The sequence below is a fragment of the Laccaria bicolor genome, genomic scaffold, assembly GCF_000143565.1.
Source record: "Laccaria bicolor S238N-H82 LACBIscaffold_3 genomic scaffold, whole genome shotgun sequence".
In the NCBI taxonomy this organism is placed as follows: Eukaryota; Fungi; Basidiomycota; class Agaricomycetes; order Agaricales; family Hydnangiaceae; genus Laccaria; species Laccaria bicolor.
Genome location: NW_001889874.1, coordinates 2408696 through 2430025, shown reverse-complemented (window position 1 = coordinate 2430025; position 21330 = coordinate 2408696). Strand labels below are relative to the sequence as shown.

The window sequence follows — 21330 nt, the reverse complement described above, 5'->3', positions numbered from 1 at the left end:
AATAATAATACAGAATGATAGCAGTCTCTATAATTGATAATCCAAGGTCAAAATCACTCGCTCCCCGGCTCATCGCCAGGCGACTCCTCGCGCTTCGCCTTCTTGAACATCCACGACGTCAACCACGACTTGTTCGTCGTGGCTTTGATGGTCTCAACTTGTTCTGCCTCCACCCGATCTTGGAACTCCTGTTGTTCCTCTGCCAAAAGCTCATGGAAGATCGCTTGCTGCGTAGAGAGATTTCCGGAACGAGTTGCCTTTGGTGGTGCCAGCGAAATCCGCGATGCAGAACCATTTGCTGCAACGAAGTCGGCTTGGGCATGTGCGTCGGGACGTTCACCAAACTCGGTGTTCGCCGATGTCAACGTACGATGAAGTCCGGGAATTTGCAAGGCTGATAGGGTTGAGCCAGATCTCGCACGACCAATATTGCCGTCCGACCCAATTGTTGTCGTAGGCAGATCGAGCAAGCTGGGTCGACGCCGTCCAGGTGTTGATGCGGTGCTGCTTTTGTCTGTGACATTGCCCTTTCGATGATAAATGGAGGATTTACGAGGCCGAAGCGTCTGTTCAACACCTTCCTCCTTTGCTTGCACGCGTTTCGCGATAACGATCGGCAAATCAATTTCTTCAGTACCGTCGATGACTGGTAGTGATGTACGGCGTTGAAGAAGACTTTGTGGCGTACGAGGACTACTTGGCATGCGTGGGGTTAGTGTCGGACGGTCTTCGGGTGTCAATGTTTTTGGACGCCAAGTGTCAGAAAGCTCAGCCGGTGACGACGTCTCTGCCAGACCAAGCCAAGTGCCCAACGCACCAGCAGAGACTTCAACTGTAATGGACTTCTTCAAATCAACGGTATCATCCAGATCCAGGATACCCGTGGGATCTCGAGGTAACCATAATGAGTTGTCGATTGTTCTTGTGTAGAATGGATTGTCATATGGTAGGTCAACATTTTCTTGATCGTCCCAAGGTATAGGTGGTGGACGGGATATTACAGGTCCCGAGATATCGGTCAACGTCGCGTTGATTTGCTTGACTTTTGTGTCGTCCCTTGACTGTGATGTGGGTTTCTCCCAAGGAAATGCATCATCAGGAGAAATATGTGTGGACGGTCCTTCGCGACATTCTTCTGTGACGTGATTGCGAGAGGACGAGTCACGGGGCAGAAGTGTTTGGTTCTGGGGACGGAAAGGATTAGGTGGGCGCTGTTGAGGAAACTGGGGCCTGCGGTGCATGGTTTTGTACGAAAAGTTGACCCAGGCAGGTAACTTCCAAGTTAGAACGGAGTTATCGCGACGCGAGAATTTGATTAATCTATTTGCTTCTTGTTCATTGACATTTGCTGCTTCGTCTGAGTCTTGATCGGCTTCATTTCGTATGTCAACGGGAGAACGATTGCAGAGAACCGCAGCTTCCGCGATATCGTCGGCCTCAAACTGAGCACGGCACATCCGGGTCATTCTAAAAGATGATAAATGGATACTGGTGTAGCATGCACGGTGAGCCAACTTACAGTAGCTTAAAAAGAACCGTGAGGACTATTAAGCATGCGGCGACTGCCACGTTGGCATCCTTCTTGAGGACCACCATATAGGCTAAAAAAACGGCCTGCAAGAGTAGTCAGCAAAGCAGACCATTAGTTGTCTTGCGCAAAGGACACAAACTTGAGATAAAACCAAGCCTGATTTAGGTGAGTAAATGATTAAATTATAATAATATACAGACCCATACCGTCCAGGGAGTAACGGACAATCCGGATGAGCAACAATTGGCCGTTGCCCTCATAGTTCTTTGCATACACATGTATGAGCTGTAGACACAGTGAGAGGTGGAAAGAACACATGCTACATACATGACATACCTGGTTTTTGACAACCCCTGAAAAGTTAATGGCGTGTCAGAACCTGAAGCCATTGACTTGACAACACGCACCAGATTGAACGAAGAAATACAGAGTTCCAAAAGGTAATACAAAGGGATTCAGAACAGAAAAAAGCAGCAAAACATGGATAACAAGGAGGTGATTGGGAAGCCAATCTGGGTCATGATTAATAACATGGCTACAAAGACAAGGGGCTCCTACAATAAAAGTTGAAAGTGCGAGGCCGAATGCCAACGGCGCGTTTCCGGCTGTTGAACGTTTGAGTCAGATTTTTATATGTTACTAAGAAAAACGCCTACGGGGTAACTTGACGAGATGTCGAGGGGTATAGAATCAGGGGTAGCTAAAAAAGGTCGAGGAGTTAGAGTTGAAAGAGGGCTAGATAGAAATGACTTCTTACTCCAACTGCAGAAGCAAATAAGCGTTAGTTTTGAATTTTGTCAAGAATCATAATACGCTCACATAAAGCCAACTCGAATCCGCCGTGCATAGCGGTCGTGAAGAGGACTGCAAGGCAAAGAATCAGAACAGAAACTTTGTATAATGACATTACTCACGCCATCCAACATAAAATGGACCGGCCGTTGGGAAGCTATCAGCAACAACGTGAAGGAGATTCGGCTGGTTTATAGATCTGAACGATTGCAAAAATGATTGAAGAACCGCCGTTCCGACACAAAAGAACACAAGGACATTGACGATGAGGAATTTGTAGTAACGGGTCATCATTTGGTCGTGAAGAGCGGAAAGTGTCGTTATCGTGTGTACTTTCTTGGCGATGAGGAGAAGGATGAGGGGAATAAGTAGTGCGAGCAAAGCGACCAGAAGAGTGGGTATGAAAGACTGAATAACTTCCTCCTCCCATTGATGTCGATCCAGATAGCGTTTCTGCGAGAAGCAAACGGTTAGTTGAAGGCGCATGCTGCGTATCAAAATCACATACCAAGCCAGGCCAAAATAAACTGATGTTTTGGATAGATACCAAACCGACCAGAAGAGAAACGGGAAATAGCCAAAAGAATGTAAAAGCCCTGTCGGCGTGGCGATGAGATTATGTTGATAATAAAATGGTACACTCACCAAACTCCTATATTTACCACCCAATCCTTAAGAAACTAAAAATACTGTGAGCTTAATTCAAGACTTAAGTAAAGTGGCAGGTCGTACCTCTGCATTGAATGAGGACTTCATCACTCTCATCCAGTCCAAATCCTCATACATCGGGGCCATTGTTACCAAACAGTCAAGAGGATTCTTAGGGTGTACGGCCAGATATTTGCAAGCCCTTCTTGCGTCCTCCGGATCAGCGAAAGTAACGAAAGCGGTGGAAACAGGATCAAAGTCAGTGGCAGCTTTTGAGCGGTTCTCAGTAATCATTGATGTCAAGAGGTTGAGTTTCGCAGTGTAGTAATCGATTGCAGGAACGGTTTTGCCATGAAACAGATGACTGAGGTTAATGAGTGGTTGATATGCATCAAGGCTGCTCCTTGGAAGAGACAGTAGGGCGTCCCATATTGTCTCCTCATGTCCCAAAGGCCTGTTTGTAGAGAATTTCGGTGGGTATAATTGATTCGTGTTCTGCCGAAACGCATCAGAGTCCCCAGATTCTTCTGATCCTTGAGCCCGAAGTATATGGAAGGCCCGTCTTGAAGTTCTACGTATGGCTTTCTTGGATCGATGACTCAAGGGATGCTGTAAATCGAAAGCCTCCACATATGGTCCGAGAACCTCAAGAAGTTGGTTCATTCGTTCCTCCTCATCAAGTGTCCCTTCTTGCGGCCCTCCAAGTTCCGCGTCGATTGCGACGGACTTTCGCTCCTTTCTAGCAAGCTCAGCCCTCTTAGATACACTTTGGGGAATAGATCTATTGTTAGCTCTCCGCTCCATTGCCATCTTCACGGCGAGAAGCGTCTTGTTTGCAAGCTTTATGTGAGCAGTTTCGAGGAGGCGAAGAGTTTCTTCCCGACGCTCCAAAAGAGAGGCAAGTTCGGTCATCTTGCGAACAACGACGACCCGCTCAATGTCGGGCATTTGAAGATTATTTTCAGGGGTAGACGTGCTTTTCCTTGACAAGTGCCCGTCATCGAGGTTACCCTCTTTCGCGGAATGGAGGGAAAGAGGATTAGCTGGAAGATGGGCAGGGAGCCTTTTCGCGCGATTGAAGAGAAAAGCAAGCGACTTGTTGAGAAATCCGGGATGGGTAGATGCAGTCAATCCCATAGAGGGCTTTTCAACCTTGCGGCACATCCAGAACTCGAAGTACTCTTTCAATTCTTTCTCATTCCTCAGCTGTTGCGGAACGTTAGAAACCATGATAGTTCGTAGACGGAGTCCTGTAGATCGGTGCTCGTGTTTGGAGGAGGGAACATCAATAAAGCCATATTGAGGATGAGGATGTTGATAATTAGTATCATCCACATCACGATCATCGGCCGTGGCCAATCTTCTCGCAGCTACCTCAATGCCCGCTGCGCGTAGACGAAAGGCTCCAGTACATATCCAGAAGAGAGTCGCCATCCATGAAAGGGTGATCCAAATTAAGAGGCAGATGTGAATCCATAGCAAAGAGAGGCCCTTTGCTGTGCCCACCAAAGACGATATGGATGCACGAGTCATGGATCTTGGAGGTACATCATCTCCGGAGAATTCGACATGTATGGGAAACAAAATGGGAAAAGTCGTCAGCGTATGCAGTAAGGTAAACCAAACTATTGAACAGAGTTAACATCATACACATCGCTCAAGCTGGAATGCTGCTTACAACATCCACGCAGAAACCGAATGTACAACGTTGCATCGAGGCCTCTAAGCTGGTTCAGCTTGTCTTCTGGAAACTGGATTGCCTGTTTCACCCAAGACAAAGGCCATCCCTTAGGGGTTGGAGGGGAGGGGAACCTGTCATTCAATCAGCATGCGCGTCATTTAGGAGCGTAGTCTTCCTGCCTGGCCCAACATCTTCCCTGGTATAAACTTTTTGGAATGAGAACGAAGCATGAAGCGAAGGCGTACACTCACTAGCCAAATTCCCAAGACTCCCGACTACCTAAGCATCGCTCATCGAGGACTTTCCCTCTCCTCCTTCTCTTCATAAGCTCCTGGCCAGTAACGCATAGAACCGTGATGCCAATGCCAATGACAGATTGATTGATAAGACCGCTGTGAGAGTTCGTGATCAGAGATGGCAGCTCCACACTGCGTCCAACGACGAACCTGTAGTTCTTAGAGAACGGGCGAGTTTGAATGTCCCCCATGCGACGGAATGACGAGGAATAACCAACACGTACTTATGCAATGAATGTCAACACCAAGACATGTATCGGTGACAAGGGGTCGACAAGGGGGTCAGACGACTGTGTTTATTTAATGTAAGGAAGTATGGACCCTGCGTGGACTGATTCCACGTGTTGGCACCAACTCTGACGCACATTCAACTCCAACTAGAGATGTGCATTCCAACTACCCATTGTGGCTATCGGCTCGAGTAGTCCCCATGACAGAATCGGATTTGCAATTCTAATAAACATCACATCCCCTATTTCTCCTAAGTACGAAAGTTCTACTTCGTCCTCATAATCCTGAGAGTGCTGGGCCTGTAAACGTAATTCTCCGCATAGTTTTTGGGTGGGATCCTCTCGACTGTGGGGGTTTGCCTATTAGGAATGCATGTTTGAGTAAACGCGGAGTGATATTGCGGAGGTAGACACGAACACATAATAATCCCATCCTATGAAGTTGGGGGTCGTTTAGAAAAAAACCATGATCAAACTGGTGAAGATATACCTTGTTTCTCAGCAAAGTGTACGGCGTCTTCCTTACTCCTGAAGGTCAAACGCGTTCCTTGCATGTAATCGGCTCTGGAAATGTATCAGGCCGCGTTCTGTTCTGGTCTGCGCCGACTTACGAGCTAGAATATCCCATAAGAGGATTCTCCCAGCGACCACCTCCTGGTAAATTATCGAAATCTATGCGCCAACGGTTGGACTTGCCAGAACCGCTTTGCATGGTGTTACGGCAGGCTTGGTATACACGCACAGCGCGATGTCGAAGTTCACCTAGTATATGACGGTAAAAACACTTCTAATGCAGGAGTCTCGTAGTCATACCAGGTGCACCGCTAATTACATCTGCGACCATAACTTCTCGTGGAGGTTGCTCAGGAACAACGATATCCGAAGATGGTTTGGTGTTGTCCGTCCTCACGGCCGATTCCGACGAGGAATAACGACAAAATTCAGTAAGAGCTCGCGGACTTGCTCTTTGCAATATCACCGGTGCTTGCTTGCAGGCGCGAAAGAGAGACATAATGACAACGGTGAAGCGGGTGAAAACTCCGTTCACGGTTCGAAAGGTTATGTATTTGTCTTTGTGTGAATTTGAGGGCATTGCCTTTTGGCTCTCATCATTCGTCGCGGCTGTAACATACAGCCTATGATCCATTGTCCACCAATACCCATTGAAGTTGTCTCCCCTCCGACTGCCAAGTTTACACTCTGAAGCTCAGAACTGAAGAGGTAATTAAAGGCCCGGGGCTTTCCAACAATAAAAAGACCCCAGCTTTCCCAACATGACCTCATTGATTCCCTCGACATTGGTCAATGGTGACTCCCTGGACGGACCTCTTTTTGCCGAGCTCGATGGCAAGGAGCCCGCTGAGCAGGTAAATGGTAGCGCTATGGTATTTTGATGGATTCTTATGATGTGTTTTGGGTGTATAGCTGGAACTCTTGAACAGCCAACTCGCTCTCGAGCACCGAATCAAGGAGGGGGCAGAAAATCTTCTGAACATGGGCATGGCGGTGCGTAACAGGAATATCTCGGGAACTGTGATTTTTCTCAACCGCACCAGGATTATTCTCGTATGAAGGTCGAGGCAGAGCTGGATATTTCGAAGAAGAAGATCAGTGCAATCGCTAAGCGTATTGAACGTGATTGAACTCCGTCTTCTTTGTCATTCAAGTACCTGACACGCTCAAAAGAAACGTCAAGGTACGCAGCCAAGAATGGCGCCGCCGCTGTCAGGCGCAAACTCGGTCAGGGACACGCGCCAACTGCGAGCGTCAGGTCCTTGAGGGACAATGAGGATAAAAGTACATACGGCAATAATCTCATCGAAAATGCTTTAATACAAACATATAGGTGGCGAGGACTTCCGCACAGCTCTCCAACACGCGACCAGCTTCGTTAAGGACTTGGAATCCCTTGCGCGGTCGGCATCTTCCTTACCACCCGCTTCCACCTCCACCTCTAGTGGGATGCAACCAGCTGCCGTGGTCGAGTATGATCGCCAGACGACTGAGCTGATGACCAAGCTAATTGGTGTACTCCAACGACATCTCCGAGTACGCTATGAACTGAGCCTGGACGATTTGTTGCATGCGTACGCTTTTTACCCCTTTCTTTAACCCACCCATCAATTGTAAACTACAGTGTCATCCCTGGTTTAGGGGACCGATGTTCAAAGCAATGCAGGGCTGCAGCATATCGATTGCTGCGACATGCCTTGGTGGACGCTGAATCAGTAAAGCGGCTAGGACAATCTGTGGACTGGTATATGGTCAAGTGAGCATTCTTTCTTTTTAGCATGTACCTCTTCTGAGTGATAAATAGATCCCTTCAACGAGATAACAAGCATGCCGTTGAAAAGGAGCAAGTCATCAAGCTCATTCGAACCATTGCCGAAATTGGAAGCAAACGGGCCTCCACCAATGCTGGGAGCGGTGGCCTGGTGCCTCTCTCCGAAGCTGTCATGCGAGCTGTCATCGCTGTGGCAGAGCACCCTGAGGACTCCCTGCGGGCGATTTGCGTGCAAACCCTGACCGAAATAAGTATGTGTTTGGCTTGCGAAACTCACCTTGAATGCTCTTAAACTTTGCGTTAGTGGTACTTGATATAGATCTCGTGGCGCGGACGGGTGGAATCCGATTTCTTCTGCATGTTTTGGGAGAAGGCCCAGTGGAGATAACCCCTATCCTGGCTGCAGCATTCCTACATATTGTAGACTCTCCCCGCACACGAGCTTACCTCCGCGTTGGCACTGACCTCGAGGTGAGCCAGGCTTGATGTGTTTTATCCCCTTTCCGACAACGGAACAGATGGCACTCTCAGCCGTGACGGATGCCTACGGAAAAGGTTCAGACCATGCGGAGCGAATGAGGGGATGTAGCAAGGTCGTGCAGCTCATGTTGCGAACCTGGAGTGGTAAGTTTGTTCGGTCGACTTTTCGTAGCCGAACTCATTCCCCTCAAGGGTTGATGTACTTTTGCATAGATGACATGCGCGCGATCAGGTCATTAATTGATACTCTGCGCATACCTTCTCTTGATACTAGAGTGCGATTTCTTCCGTGCCTAGCGCCCTCTATATCAAATAACCGTGATTTTCAGGAAATTATTCTAGACATGTTCTTTGAGCTCCTGAATATCAAAACTCCCGAATGGTACCAAACTTTCATCGATGGCAGGAGACTGACGAGTGAGTGTCGAATAACGACACGTTTCCAATGCCGTTGACGCTATGTAGTGTATCGGAAACCCCGCGATGGAGATGAGACACAGCAGGAACCAGAGAAACCCGAACGACTAAATCAGACATTAAAATTGACGGATCAATACCTTGCTCTTTTGCTGTTAGTACTAACCAATGCTGGATTATGCGACGTGAGTCAATGTGTATACAACACGCTCGTTGATGCATAAACCCTCCAAGGCTCTTACCTCAATGATAGAAGAGACAACGACAGGCTCCAATCTATCTCGCAAAGCCACATTATTGTTAGCAGAGGCTTTAGCAATGACAAACCGAGTTCTTCCTTTGTCGATCGCTGGTAGAATTCAGGTATGTAAGGATTGCAGGTTTTTGGATAGGATTAGGGTTTGAGAACTCTTGTCTTTTAGGCTGTTCCTGAAGTCTTCACCATGGCGACTGACTATCGAGACGGTGAAAGGAGAATAGTAGGTACATCAGCTCTGTCGGCCATCGACAGCTTCAATCGCAATCGGACAAGGCTAGAGCCTGGTACTGTCAAGAACTCCCGTCCAAGGCGCGCTTGACCATGATTCTACGATATATATATATATTGGCTGACCCTCGCACATTAGAGCCAATTCCGCCGAGGATGCGGTTCGTCGTGGACAGAGACAGGTGGAGCAGGTCAAACTCAAGATGAGCATGCAAATGGATGATAGAACATTTCAATCTTCCATCCTGGAGACTCAGGTTAGACATGGTCAGCCATTAATTTGACATCCCATTTGATCAACTTCCGCAGGTCATTGTAACGAAGGATTTTGCGAAGTGGAATTTTGAAACACTACAAGAACTGATAGAGGGCCCGTTGTTGAACCCCAAGCGCATGGAGGAGGCTATTAAAGTATCCAGGTTCATACGACGCCTCATGTCGTTCTTCCACCCGTTCAACCATCGATTTTCAGACCTACCGCGAACAAAAGTAAGACATTCTATTGTACATCCTGTTTAGTGGCTCATTGGTCAGGCCAATACCCGTTGGGTGCGGCTTGGATGTTCGTTATTGACTACGCTCATGTCTAGCCCAGACGGCGTGAGGTATCTCTCAACAGAAGATCAGTTTCTTGCGCAGATTGTCAAAAGCTTCGCTCAATTAGATCCAGTGAGTTGAAGTTGTTTGTGGAGATTCTCGTTCCCTAGTAACCTGAGTAGTTTAACGGCGTACCTGACTCAGACCCGATCTTTTCCAAGAAACGAGTGACGGATACACTAACGTATGGCTACCTTGAGATGCTTGGTACTTTGAGCAAATACAAGGAAGGCATTGAGTAATACAGTTTGACATCTTTATACTTATTTCATATTAACGAAGTTGAGACAGGCTGCTTGAAAAGTTCAAAATTTTTACAGCTTTCTACCATCTGAGCGAGCTGCGGAGTCGAGAGGATTTAATTAAAGGAATCGTCGAGAATCTGGATTACAACATGTATGCTTCCCCCTTGCGTTTTACTTTGGTAAATAGCTCATGAAGTCAATTCCAGTGACGGCCACCCCCGAATAGTCTTATCTAAGGCACTGACCTCAAGTTACAAGGTAAAATTTCAAGTAGCTTGTCACTCCGCACCCATATTGACGTCAGCTTAGCATATTCGCCTATATGCTACTCGTCATTTAGGCGTGCTCATTCGTGGATCTGCAAACGCCAACGCTTGGACTTTGCGGTTGCTTCTAACCCAATTGTACGATCCTGCTCCGGAGGTTTGTGAAATGGCTGTCCACTTTCTGGAAGAAGCATGCGAGTCCAAGGAAATACTACAATTAGTGGTGGATATGCAGCCTACAATGGATCACTTGGGGGAAATTGGGCATCCTTTGCTCCTCAAGTATGTCTATGAAACTCATAATCACTTTTATTCCTGATTTTGTCAGGTTCATGTCTACGCCAATGGGCTTTCGTTATCTTTACGATGCTGGGTACATTGATCGTGAAATGGACATGTGGTTCAATGTGGGTGAAGCAAGTCCGTCGAAAATCCAATCTCACTTCTTCACACCAGGAGCGCAACATCTACTACGTGGTTCAAGTTGAGGTTTTTCTTGCCAAAGTCTTCAATACCTCCAACTTGGCCGACGAAGACGAGGACCTCCTGTGAGTAGCAGGTTTGTGTGTAAGCGATAAAATATCTGACCTCGAAGTACATAGCGCGTTCGACGGTACGGTACCACCCCACTTTTACGGGGAAATGTCGAAGACGGAACTGGGATGTCAAATCCTACAAGAGAAAGGGCATTTTACAGAATTTTCCCAGTTCATTCGGCGACATAGCAACGAGAGCGAGGATACAGACCTCATCATGAAATTGAAGAGCATTTTGTGGGCTGTGGTTAGTGCACGAATTCAATCTTTATCTTACGGTCCTTGACTCATACTTAGGGCAACGTTGGTGCTACAGAAGGTGGTCTTCATTTTCTGGAAGAGGAGGAGATCATCCCGTCTGTCCTTGAGATCGCGGAGAACTCGCCGATTTCTTCTGTTAGGGGGTAAGAGTTCATCAACGCTACCTATGAATTTAGCGGACTGAATATTGTCACATCAAGCACTTGCTTCTTTGTGCTAGGCCTGATATCTTCAACATCTCAAGGTGCCGAAATTCTTGACGATTACAATTGGGAAGCCACATTGTCGCCTCTTGGAATGCCCACCGGACTATGCATACCCTCGGATGTCGATAAGTTTATTTCAGTAAGCAACATGTAAATGTTTCAGAGTCCTTCGATTGACCCCATGCGATCAGATACCATCGTGGAGCCAACACATTCCACAAATCAATGACGATCGTCTGGTCCCGCCTACGGCTGAACACGAGCTAGAAATTGTGACGGCTCTCCAAAATCTCTCTAACACTGTCATTGCAAATGCTGCCTCACGATCGCTCGCCAGGTTCGTCAATGCTCCTTATTCCAGTGTTCTGTATCTAATGACAAGTAGGATCAAAGCACGACCCGAATTCAAGTATTCATTCACATCTCCGCAGATGCTTTATAGGGCGTTCCACATTATATCCACGCAACGATACCGTCTACCCGTTAGACGGTACATTCTGGACCTTTTCAACCTTGAGCTCAATCCACAACTTGTGAACGCCCTCAATACTGCTGCTGATGATTTGAAGGCTCCTCCAACATACAAACCCCCACGCACAGACAGCATTCGACTGAGTGTGTTTGGCCGGGTCGGGAAATCGCGGCGTACATCGGAGAGTGATGAGTCTGACGAGGAAGATGCGCAGAATATACCAGCCCATCAGAACAAACTTCCTGACGAGCGCCCAATCCTAAGTCTACGGCCTGTAAGTAGGGTCATTGGCTTTGCTACTTAATCCTGTTGGATTTCCGGATTTATTTATAATAAATTATTTTTTTTGAACGCGGGAATTGCCGACAACTGCAAAATTAAGGTTCAAGCCACTACCTGCGATAACTTGGTCACATCTTTAGAAACGCGCTCAACAACGTCAAGACTTCAAGATGGGTAGGTGCTGCATATCGTCGGTTGCTAGTTTGCTGAATGGAATACTCAAGTTCGCTACGCCGCCGCCGCCCTCGCCACAAATCCTGAAAAAAGTGAGTAAACAATGCCGGAGCGAATGCTTATGATGTTAACTGGATACTAGCTTCCCGTGCCCGCGGCGAATATCTTCGCACACACTTCAAGAACATGCGGGAGGTGGCCGCTGCTCTGTCTGGTGAGGCTATCGTGAAATGAAATCACGCTCCAATCCGTGGTTAAACATTCGATCTAGGCATGAAACTTACGAAGGCCTACGACTATCTTGGTGATGTGAAGGATCATAAGCGGGTGATTCCTTTCCGGAGATTCGCAGGTGGTGTTGGACGGGCTAGTCAAGCTAAGGAATTCAAGGCCACCCAAGGTGTGCGGTGAAACGAGAAGTGATTCAACAGATTACTGAGTGGTTCTATCAAGGTCGTTGGCCCGAGAAATCCGTCAAATTCATCCTCCGTCTCCTGAAGAATGCCGAATCAAACGCCGACGCGAAAAACCTGGACGTTGAAGACCTTACCATCACGAACATTGTTGTACAGCAGGCTCCCGTATGTATTTGGATAAGCCGCACCTTTTGACCTGGCATTGACACTTACAATGTCATAGAAAACCCGCCGCCGCACTTACCGTGCGCACGGTCGCATCAACCCATACCAGGGACATCCCACACATGTTGAAATTATTCTTGCTGCATCTGAAGTCGAGGTGGAGAAAGCAACAGACAAGGCACCCTCCACATCACTCGTTGGCCTCAACCGACGACAGGTAGCGAGGAGGCGGATTGAGGCTGCTCGTGTTTAGGGTGGATTGTATGTATTCCATTGAAAACATTGAGAGGATTATGCAATGCCAGTACATATGATTTATGAACATGTTGCAACCCTTGGCTTTGAAAGCGGGAGAATCACTGTTGTCTTTTGAAATGCACCCATGCCATTCCCTAAATGCTGTGCAATAGATCACGTGGCTGTAACACGGGGATTTTGTATCGGTGGTGTTGCATGTGGATTCTACCCAAACGTCCATAGCCCGCATTAGTCACCCAACCCTTGAGCGCTCTTCACCTACAACCACACCATCCACGCCGCCTGTATCAATGGCGAGTTCCAGTAGGTTAGTTTGGTCTCCTCAGTTCCACTCGACCCACTCTAAATCATCACCTTCAGATTGAATGATCCTGAGCGGTCTATCAGAGTTAAACGTGAGCCTTCTACATCTTTGCCAACTTCTGGATGACTCAAACCGACCTTTTTCACTGCTAAAGTGTACAGCGCCAATGGTCTCGCCAAGCGTGAACTGTTAAGTTTGCCGGATCCCTTTGCCGTTCTCACCGTCGATGGAGAGCAAACAAGCACCACCGCCATCGCCAAAAAGTCGCTGGCGCCAGTGTGGAATGAACATTTTGATGTGTGAGCATTCCAGTCGACCGCGCCCATGATTCCGAGTTCATCTATTGAAAAAAAATCCTAGCACTGTGAGGCAATCTTCAATGATCGCTATCCAAATCTTCGACCACAGGAAATTCAGGAAACGTGACCAAGGTGCGCTTGGACACACCTAGCGGGATTTATTACAGTCTCATTCCGTGTTTCCTGAAGGGTTTCTTGGTGTTATCAATATCCCAGCTGCGGAGGCTTTATCCTACGCAGCGAGCCAGCAAGGTCAGTGGGCAGTGTCAGAGCTTGAGTTTACTAAATCTCTCCGTAGGTCCTATCACCAGGGACCTGACGATGTCCAGCAACAATCTACCTGTCTATGGCAAAATATCATTTAGCTTTTCCTCCCCACCCCAGTCTCAACCCTCCTTGGTTCACCCGGATCGTGTATCGTATCAGCCGCCCCCCCAAGATCACATCCACCAAGGTCAGCCACCGATGGTGAACCACTCAATCAGAGTGCCAAATTCCAATCCCCAAGCCCACGCCGACGAAGACCATCGACCAATTCAACCCGTACATCCCACGCCGTCCCTGCGCCCATCCCCTAGTCACGCTGCATTAAATCAACCCTCGGGTATGCCAAATAGGCCAGATCCGCCTCGTCCAGTCTCTTCGTCGGGTGCTGTTGCCAACCGTTTGACTGATGACGACGCCGGCAACCCATTGCCTCCTGGTTGGGAGCGACGGACTGATGCCCAAAACCGAACATATTACGTTGACCATAATAACCGATCAACCTCGTGGCATCGTCCCCTCGCGTCAGGACAACCACCGACCCGACCTCCACCCCAGGCCGCACCACCGTCACAGACACCAGTCCGGGTTCCCAGTGCTGTCGCAGCGACGCCTACTGCTGCATCAGTAGCAGCCACCCCGACTTCTCCACCGGGGTCATACGCTGACGTCCCCCTGCCTTTGGGTTGGGAAGAACGCCGAACACCTCAAGGGCGCCCTTACTTTGTTGACCACCATACCCGCACAACAACATGGACCGACCCTCGAGTAACGAATCAGCAAGCCGCCGTTGCCGTTCCCAGACCTGCAGCAAATCACAATTTAGGACCTCTCCCGTCAGGATGGGAAATGAGATTGACGTCAACTGGGCGAGTGTACTTCGTTGACCATAACACTCGAACGACATCATGGGATGATCCAAGACTACCAACAAACGTCGACGATAACGCACCACAGTATAAGCGTGATTACAGAAGGAAGGTTGTTTATTTCAGGAGTCAACCCAAAATGCGGATATTACCAGGCAAGTGTGAGGTCAAAGTCAGACGTTCTCGGGTATTGGAGGACAGCTATGCGTCTGTGATGGGATTCACTGGGGAAGATTTGAAGCGAAGATTGATGGTTAACTTTGATGGCGAGGATGGTTTGGATTATGGGGGGGTGTCAAGGTGAGTCGTCTAATTGATTGATTCTCTGGTTGCGCGCTAAATTTTCCTTAAAGAGAATGGTTCTTCTTGCTCTCACATGAAATCTTCAACCCAAGTTACGGATTGTTTGAATATTCCACCCACGATAACTACACCCTTCAAATCAATCCAGCCTCAGGCATCAATCCAGACCATTTAAGTTATTTCAAGTTCATTGGCCGATGCCTAGGCTTGGCTATCTTCCACCGAAGGTTCCTTGACGCCTATTTCGTGCCCAGCTTCTACAAGATGATTCTTGGTAAACATATGGCGCTGGCGGATCTTGAATCCGTCGACTCTGATCTTCACCGATCGCTGGTTTGGATGCTGTAGGTCCCTTCCTCCCCGCTCAGTTGTTAGATAGCTGACCTTTCTGTGCAGGGAAAATGACATTACAGACGTTCTTGATGAAACCTTTACCACTGCAGAAGAACGATTTGGAGAGCTTGTCACAATCGAACTGAAGCCAGGAGGCGAAGAGGTTCCCGTGACGGAGGAGAATAAAAAGGAATACGTTGACTCGGTCGTGGCATATCGAATATCGAAACGTGTTAAGGAGCAATTTGATGCCTTCATGGAGGGCCTGCTGGAGCTCGTTCCAAGGGATTTGATCAATGTTTTCGATGAGCGAGAGCTCGAACTTTTGATTGGTGGCATGTCCGAAATTGATATGTGAGCAGTAGACTTCCCTCCTAGCATCATCCGTTGACCTATGTTGCTTTGAAAGGGATGACTGGACGAAGTTTACTGATTATCGCGGATACGAAAAAACTGACCAGGTCATTGAGTGGTTCTGGCAATGCATCCGGTCATGGCCAGCCGAGAGAAAGTCTCGCTTATTGCAATTCACAACGGGTACATCCCGTGTTCCCGTGAACGGTTTCAAGGATTTACAAGGGAGCGATGGACCCCGACGGTTCACTATCGAAAAGTCCGGGGATCCTATGGGTCTGCCGAGGAGTCATACGTGCTTCAACCGATTGGACCTTCCTCCATACCAGGATTATGAGAGTTTGGAAACGAAACTTCTATTTGCGATTGAGTAAGTCCCCCCTTTTCTTTGGACCCAAGCAACATTGTGCTAACTGGTGCTCCAGAGAGACGGAAGGTTTCGGGCAAGAGTGAGAGATATGTTTGTTTTTGGTTTTGTACACGTTCGGTTTTGGTCTACTTAGTGGATGTATGTCTTCTGAAATACTGATCTCATCTCTCAAGTCGGTATTGATCCATATCGGAATGGTGCATATTCAATGGTATTGAAGTGATTTGTGCGTAACCTTCGAGGCTTAGAAGAGTGTGATACACGGGATAACTGCATGAAGCAGACTCCTCGGTATTTGTGGAGTTGTTTCTCCAAGAGTGCCATACAGCACATCATGATCAAGTTTGCATGTCAATTGCTTACTAGGCGCGACGTGGTAAGAAGAGAAATTTCACGAGTCAATTACGAGAATAATGTTGGCAGTCGGCTCCTGAAGCTGATCAGCGCTGAAGCTGAAGCTTTATACCCAACCTCCACACTTTTACATAGAACTCCGGAGCGTTCAATCTTCAGTTCGCAAGCCCTACATCCACGACGACCTTACTGTGGAACTCGGCAAAGTGGCGCATGGCCCAGATCGCGCAGTATATGTGTAGAGCAGTGTCTGTCCTGTGCGGCCGTTTGTGAAGCGAGAAACGCCCTCACTTCGATCTGGGAAGCTGAAAAGTCGGACAAGCGGACGTGTCCAAAGGAGGGTGCTGTTGGCGTTTTCGTGCAATGGACATCACTTCACTCTCTCCGCCACAGTTACTTTTATGAGATGGCTGCGAAAAGTTTGCCGATGAATTTTCGTGCCGACGAGTGCGGCCCGTATATATCTGACCCCAAGTACTTCTGCCATAAAGTGAATAAGAGAGGAATACCTTAAACACCGTCCATCCATAAAACTTCCAACGCGAATGACTACCATGCAAAAAGGGGTATATTAGATTGTACTACCAACCGAACATGTCTGTCTGCGGCTTCATCGTTTGCGTTTCTTCACAGCCCGCATAGACGACCCTCGCGTGGCACCTCCACGGCCTCTCTTGCTGTTTTTCGGAGGACGCCCACGCGTAGGTTTCGGAGATGCAGAACGCGCTGTAAATATCCATGTCATGATCAGAGCAGAAAAGAGGCCAACAGCGACGCACCTGGTGAAGGCTCTCGCATATCAACATCAAAATCTTCCGCATAATCAGTGCCTGCATCCGTCCCAGTCAACACGCTTTCCCTCGGCGTCCCCATTGTGACTGGCCCTTCATCGCCACTCTCCTGCGTCAGCGCACTGCTGTCACTATCACCACCAACGAGACCCGCGAGGCTGAGTTTGCTTTTACTCTTCCCGCGTTTTCGGCTGGTGCTGTTACGGCGTTTGAGAGTTGAGACTGAAAGAAGAGGTGATTCTGGCGGCGGAATGGGGGAAGATGGGGCAGAGACAGTGGCGCGCATCCGGCGTTGTGATATTAGGGTTTCGAAGGATTCATCGTATGGCAGTGAGAACTCTTCTTTGAAAAAAGGATGTCTGGAGAGATTTTCGGAGGGAGATGGAGAGCGAATGGAAATGGGCGTGGAGTTGTTGGAGTGGGGGGTGTAGTATCCTTCAGCTTCCAAGTCCTATAGCAATGATAAGATCCCGAGTGAAGAAACGAACTGATACTCACAATAGCGTCGAGAGCGTCAAGGTCGTAACATGTTCTCAGTTTCTTCCAGATAGAGTCTATGTGTATTGTTCTGCCAGTATCTTTGAAAATGGAACTTTGAATTGTAAGAACGTGAAAGTATCGATGGATGCCGACAGGCCGGGCGCGCATGATAGAGCGAAAAAAAGATATTTCTCCTTCAACGGAAGAAAGAAAGGCGCTCTCATCTTCCTTGCTTCCGGCTTGCACGACGGTCATCGTTGCTTCAAGTCAAGTGCTGCGACCAAGTCAACTGGTGAATGTGATTTTGCAACCACCTCCGTTTGAAACAGAACCAAACACTAATTTATCATGCTTGCGCGGCTAGCGTGCGTCATCTTCACACCTCTTCCACATACCAGATGTCCTCTTCCACCCTCACTGAGCCTGACTCTCAACTCCTTGAAATTGGAAAGCAATGTTCACACCAGTCGTGTCTTCTCGTCGATTTCCTGCCATTCAAGTGCCAGCATTGTGAACTGGCCTTTTGCCAGGAGCACTTCAAAGTCGAGGCTCACCAATGTCCAAAGTACGATGAGGCAAAGCATAACAGAGTGGCTCCAAATTGTATTTCATTCCGCAGGACTCTATTATTCTATGCTAATCATCTGCAGGCCCTGTGTGCAATATCCCGGTCGCTGTTCGCCCTGGACAAGACCCAAACGTCCGCATGGAGCTCCATTTTAGTCAAGAATGCTCTGTGATGAGCGGGAAACAGCAAAAGTCGAAAGCAACACCTAGGTGTGCCAGAGGAACATGCAAAAAAGTTCTTTTCTCACCCATTCGATGTGTTGTGAGTCCTAATAGAATTTGTTCGAAATGATTACTCATGAACTTGATAGAAATGCCGAGAACAATTCTGCCCAGCCCATCGTTTTCCCGCTGACCACAACTGCGCAAACTCCATACCACAGGCCAAGCAAACCCCCTCGAGACCCACACCAAATTTCAGTGCTGCTGCTAAAACTTTGAACTCAAAGGCATCAGCCACGGGTTCTGCTGCTGCTGACGCTGTCAAGAAATCCGTGGCCTCCATTAATACCAGTGCTGCAGCTACGAATTCTGGCTTGGCACTTCCCTTCAACAAGACTGACCGGTAGGTATCTATTCCCTACCATTTTAGTATCGACTCATGAAGCACTAGTCTCTCTACTTCCGCTCCATCCATGCCCATCAATGAACTTGACGACACTACCAATGATTCCACCACTAATCCTACGCCTAATGTCGACGCGTCGAAATCTATGCCCTGGACTTCAATAATTCCTCGACCCATATGCACTCCGGCTTGAATTATTCACCCATACCTGTATTTATAGACGAGCGAAGGCGGAGAGAGAGAGTAAACGCAAGGCGATGCAAGCTCGTGCAAAGAAAGGGGTATGTGTCCTCTTGCCATACTATCAAGTTGCATGGCTTAACTAGATTCGCAGTTGTTGACCGAGGATGAGAAACTCATTCTCGCCACAGAAGAGGCAAACCATGCGGAGGATAAGAAGGATTGCGTTGTGATGTAGCACTAGATCTGATTTTAGAGACTGTATTTGTTGGATTGGACTATCTTTGTTGGGTGGATGGATATAACGAACGGATCTATATATCAAATTACCTATGTCCCTCTCTATGTTACAATTGTTACAATTTCACCACCTATCTACAACAAAAAATCATCTAAGTAAGTAACTACTCGATAGGCTGCGCAAGGGTGATCCGTTGATTACGCGATGGGTTTAAAGAGGCTTATGACGACCGGGCGTGTGATGTATTCTACTGTACCGAACTGTATGGTGGCAACGTAACGCATAACGCTGGCCTGATTTTGTTGCTTATTTCAGGTAAAGTAACGCGTAACGCTGGCCGTGTTGCTATGAAAATGACCAAAAAAAAGTCCATTTTTCTGTCCCTGCGGGGCTACAGATACTAAAATATAGGTAAAATCTGGTAGAATACCCCGGCATTGCCAGGATCATTGTATGCCCAGCCGACCATCTACTTCTGTAACATCGTCTTCCTAAATCTCCGGGGGGGTTGCCTATCGGACCAAAGTAACGCGTAACACCCGGTCGGTTGCCGAAAAAAATCCTTCGGGGCGCGTAACGCTCCGTCTGCCGTTGCCACCATACAGTTCGGTACAGTACAGAGAAACCTAGGCTGGGATTTCAGTGCACGGGCGATGAGGTGTCGATCATGGATGCTGTATTGACGTAAGGGAGCAGTGTGGAGAGTGGCGGTTGGAGATGGAGAGCGTGGGCGTTTGAGCGGGCGTTGGAAAACCTCTCCAGATTCGGCTGATCTCACGGAAACGTTGTGGTGCCAAGCCGCCTCAGAGAACAGAGCGAGTGAACACTCCGATTCCCTAACGGCATGGCTGATGTGCTGCATCATTGAATGGATAAGCTTGAGCTGGCGTCTACGCATGCGAGCCTCCTTCTGCCAGAGTCGGAATCGGGCACAACGGGGATTGGAAGTGGTCGGTAGATATTTGAGATGAATGCGGAGGAATCGCTGCTTCCTAAAGTCGCGCTTGCAGGCGCTGATGTGGGCTGAGGTGATCGGTGGTCTAGGCCTGAATGGTAGAGTCTGCATAGGGGTAGATGTATGCGGATATGGTGTACATGCGGGCGATAGAGATAGATTTGGGTAGCTAGCCTCGCCAATAGTAGGCGGTACTGAGCATAATGTATCACGCCACTGGCAGGGCTCGAAGTTCGGTGGCCCAGGACACGGTGGTGGTGGTTGTTATTGTTGTTGTTCTCCAGGAGTCGCGTGTCAAAAAGGCAGACGGTACTCCTACCAGTCGCGTTGGTCGAATAGCACTGGCTATCGTCGAAAAATGCAACTGGGGTTGATATTATTGAAATGGACCATATTCCATTGCTGTAGAAGGACACTAAACCCCTAAAGAACGCAAAAATTCACCCCAATAGCTATAAACATGATCGTACGGCTTCAAAATGGTATTTATGAAGCGTCTTGAGTCGCTTCCTCGAGCTTCTTCTATCCAGGTCGAAATCGCCCATTCCCAATATGAGGGGTAGAACCCTGACAGTTCCCAGTCAATGATAGCCATGACTCGGGAACCTTTGGGAAAAATAAGGATGTTGTCGAAGTGTAGATCATTATGCGTGAACGTGATCGGAGAGGAATCGGGCAAGCCGTTACGCGTGTATTTGGGAGTATAAGTACCCAAGGTGACAAAGAAGTCGTGGAACTCCTTCGACGAAGGAAAAGGCCCGCGATGAGGGTGGCTATACATCTCAAATAACACATCGAGGCATGGACCATGCTGCGAGCCTTGGAACTTCTGATCAGGATGTGAAGTATCATCAGTAAGTAACGGGTCCCATACCGATATAAATTTCATCTCGCAGCAACTGCAACTTGGACATAGAGGCCAACATTTTCCGCAGTTGTTCGGCAATATCCACCTTTTCTGCCGTCGAAAGCTCTGACCACCTATGTGCCAGCGGGACTCCTTCCACAAGACTCATATAGAGAAACATCTCATCCCCGTCTTGAAACCACCCATAAACCGTAGGAGCTGCCACATCAGTAAATTGATTAATGGCTCACAATGCCTGTCCTTCTGCCGGTCTGACGCATCTCCCATATTTGACGATGAGCTTCAAATGGAGGAAGCGAACGACGACATTGCGACGACGGGATAAGACGTCCTGATGCTCCCTAACCGCATCGGGGCTAGGGAGATCTTCGGGTCCAGGCCAATTGGGAAAGAATTCACAGTCGTCCGCAGGTAACATGTCGTTGGAGAGCACGGTCATTGTAGAAGTAGGTCATTGTAGAAGTAAATGGGACATACGTAGAAGTATTTACTTGTTGAAAGTAAAT

The 21330-nt window shown here is 48.1% G+C and overlaps 7 protein-coding genes across 7 annotated transcripts; 3 read left to right on the top strand and 4 right to left on the bottom strand.

Moving 5' to 3' along the window:
- Positions 1–53: 53 nt before the first annotated feature.
- LACBIDRAFT_309184 (uncharacterized protein) lies at positions 54–5139 on the bottom strand (the record flags this gene model as incomplete). Its single annotated transcript, XM_001875839.1, has 18 exons — positions 54–1467; positions 1520–1614; positions 1671–1687; positions 1738–1816; positions 1868–1884; positions 1939–2043; positions 2090–2136; positions 2188–2231; positions 2289–2293; positions 2351–2395; positions 2446–2776; positions 2832–2919; positions 2969–3003; positions 3056–4596; positions 4650–4783; positions 4832–4858; positions 4904–5044; positions 5099–5139. The coding sequence occupies 18 exons, from the start codon at positions 5137–5139 to the stop codon at positions 54–56; spliced, it is 4206 nt and encodes a 1401-aa protein (XP_001875874.1).
- Positions 5140–5444: 305 nt separating this feature from the next.
- Positions 5445–6028, bottom strand: LACBIDRAFT_148506 (uncharacterized protein; the record flags this gene model as incomplete). Its single annotated transcript, XM_001875838.2, has 5 exons — positions 5445–5538; positions 5597–5612; positions 5669–5742; positions 5790–5940; positions 5992–6028. Coding segments are annotated over 5 exons (372 nt in total), but the record flags the coding sequence as incomplete, so codon positions are not given.
- A 424-nt stretch (positions 6029–6452) lies between these two features.
- LACBIDRAFT_309182 (uncharacterized protein) lies at positions 6453–11733 on the top strand (the record flags this gene model as incomplete). Its single annotated transcript, XM_001876257.1, has 28 exons — positions 6453–6545; positions 6604–6684; positions 6735–6813; positions 6865–6975; positions 7025–7265; positions 7316–7447; positions 7496–7713; positions 7767–7933; positions 7981–8086; positions 8135–8217; positions 8272–8359; positions 8408–8544; positions 8594–8722; positions 8782–8927; positions 8986–9103; positions 9156–9335; positions 9381–9515; positions 9566–9681; positions 9735–9839; positions 9895–9946; positions 9998–10236; positions 10283–10361; positions 10411–10502; positions 10557–10737; positions 10788–10894; positions 10952–11096; positions 11149–11294; positions 11343–11733. The coding sequence occupies 28 exons, from the start codon at positions 6453–6455 to the stop codon at positions 11731–11733; spliced, it is 3897 nt and encodes a 1298-aa protein (XP_001876292.1).
- Positions 11734–11881: 148 nt separating this feature from the next.
- LACBIDRAFT_309181 (60S ribosomal protein L17) lies at positions 11882–12719 on the top strand (the record flags this gene model as incomplete). Its single annotated transcript, XM_001876256.1, has 6 exons — positions 11882–11885; positions 11936–11977; positions 12028–12099; positions 12157–12285; positions 12339–12466; positions 12525–12719. The coding sequence occupies 6 exons, from the start codon at positions 11882–11884 to the stop codon at positions 12717–12719; spliced, it is 570 nt and encodes a 189-aa protein (XP_001876291.1).
- A 295-nt stretch (positions 12720–13014) lies between these two features.
- LACBIDRAFT_309180 (uncharacterized protein) lies at positions 13015–15903 on the top strand (the record flags this gene model as incomplete). Its single annotated transcript, XM_001876255.1, has 10 exons — positions 13015–13031; positions 13085–13119; positions 13183–13327; positions 13389–13459; positions 13517–13579; positions 13626–14760; positions 14814–15107; positions 15160–15450; positions 15506–15820; positions 15876–15903. 10 exons carry the CDS (start codon positions 13015–13017, stop codon positions 15901–15903), a joined length of 2394 nt encoding a protein of 797 aa, XP_001876290.1.
- An 822-nt stretch (positions 15904–16725) lies between these two features.
- LACBIDRAFT_292584 (uncharacterized protein) lies at positions 16726–17702 on the bottom strand. The gene is made up of 3 exons (XM_001875837.1): positions 17464–17702; positions 16954–17416; positions 16726–16900 (listed from the first exon to the last, which is right to left on the bottom strand). The coding sequence occupies exons 1-3, from the start codon at positions 17698–17700 to the stop codon at positions 16785–16787; spliced, it is 816 nt and encodes a 271-aa protein (XP_001875872.1). The 5' UTR covers positions 17701–17702; the 3' UTR covers positions 16726–16784.
- A 1610-nt stretch (positions 17703–19312) lies between these two features.
- Positions 19313–21242, bottom strand: LACBIDRAFT_322971 (uncharacterized protein; the record flags this gene model as incomplete). Its single annotated transcript, XM_001875836.1, has 5 exons — positions 19313–19346; positions 19628–20061; positions 20097–20379; positions 20427–20855; positions 21055–21242. The coding sequence occupies 5 exons, from the start codon at positions 21240–21242 to the stop codon at positions 19313–19315; spliced, it is 1368 nt and encodes a 455-aa protein (XP_001875871.1).
- Between the last annotated feature and the right edge of the window lie 88 nt (positions 21243–21330).

Coding starts and splice junctions, on each gene's coding strand:
- LACBIDRAFT_292584 (XM_001875837.1), bottom strand. CDS start 17,700: ATGACCGTCGTGCAAGCCGGAAGCAAGGAAGATGAGAGCGCCTTTCTT. Junction 17,417..17,463: donor TTGACGCTCTCGACGCTATT/GTGAGTATCAGT, acceptor TCATTGCTATAG/GACTTGGAAGCTGAAGGATA. Junction 16,901..16,953: donor TATGCGAGAGCCTTCACCAG/GTGCGTCGCTGT, acceptor GGATATTTACAG/CGCGTTCTGCATCTCCGAAA.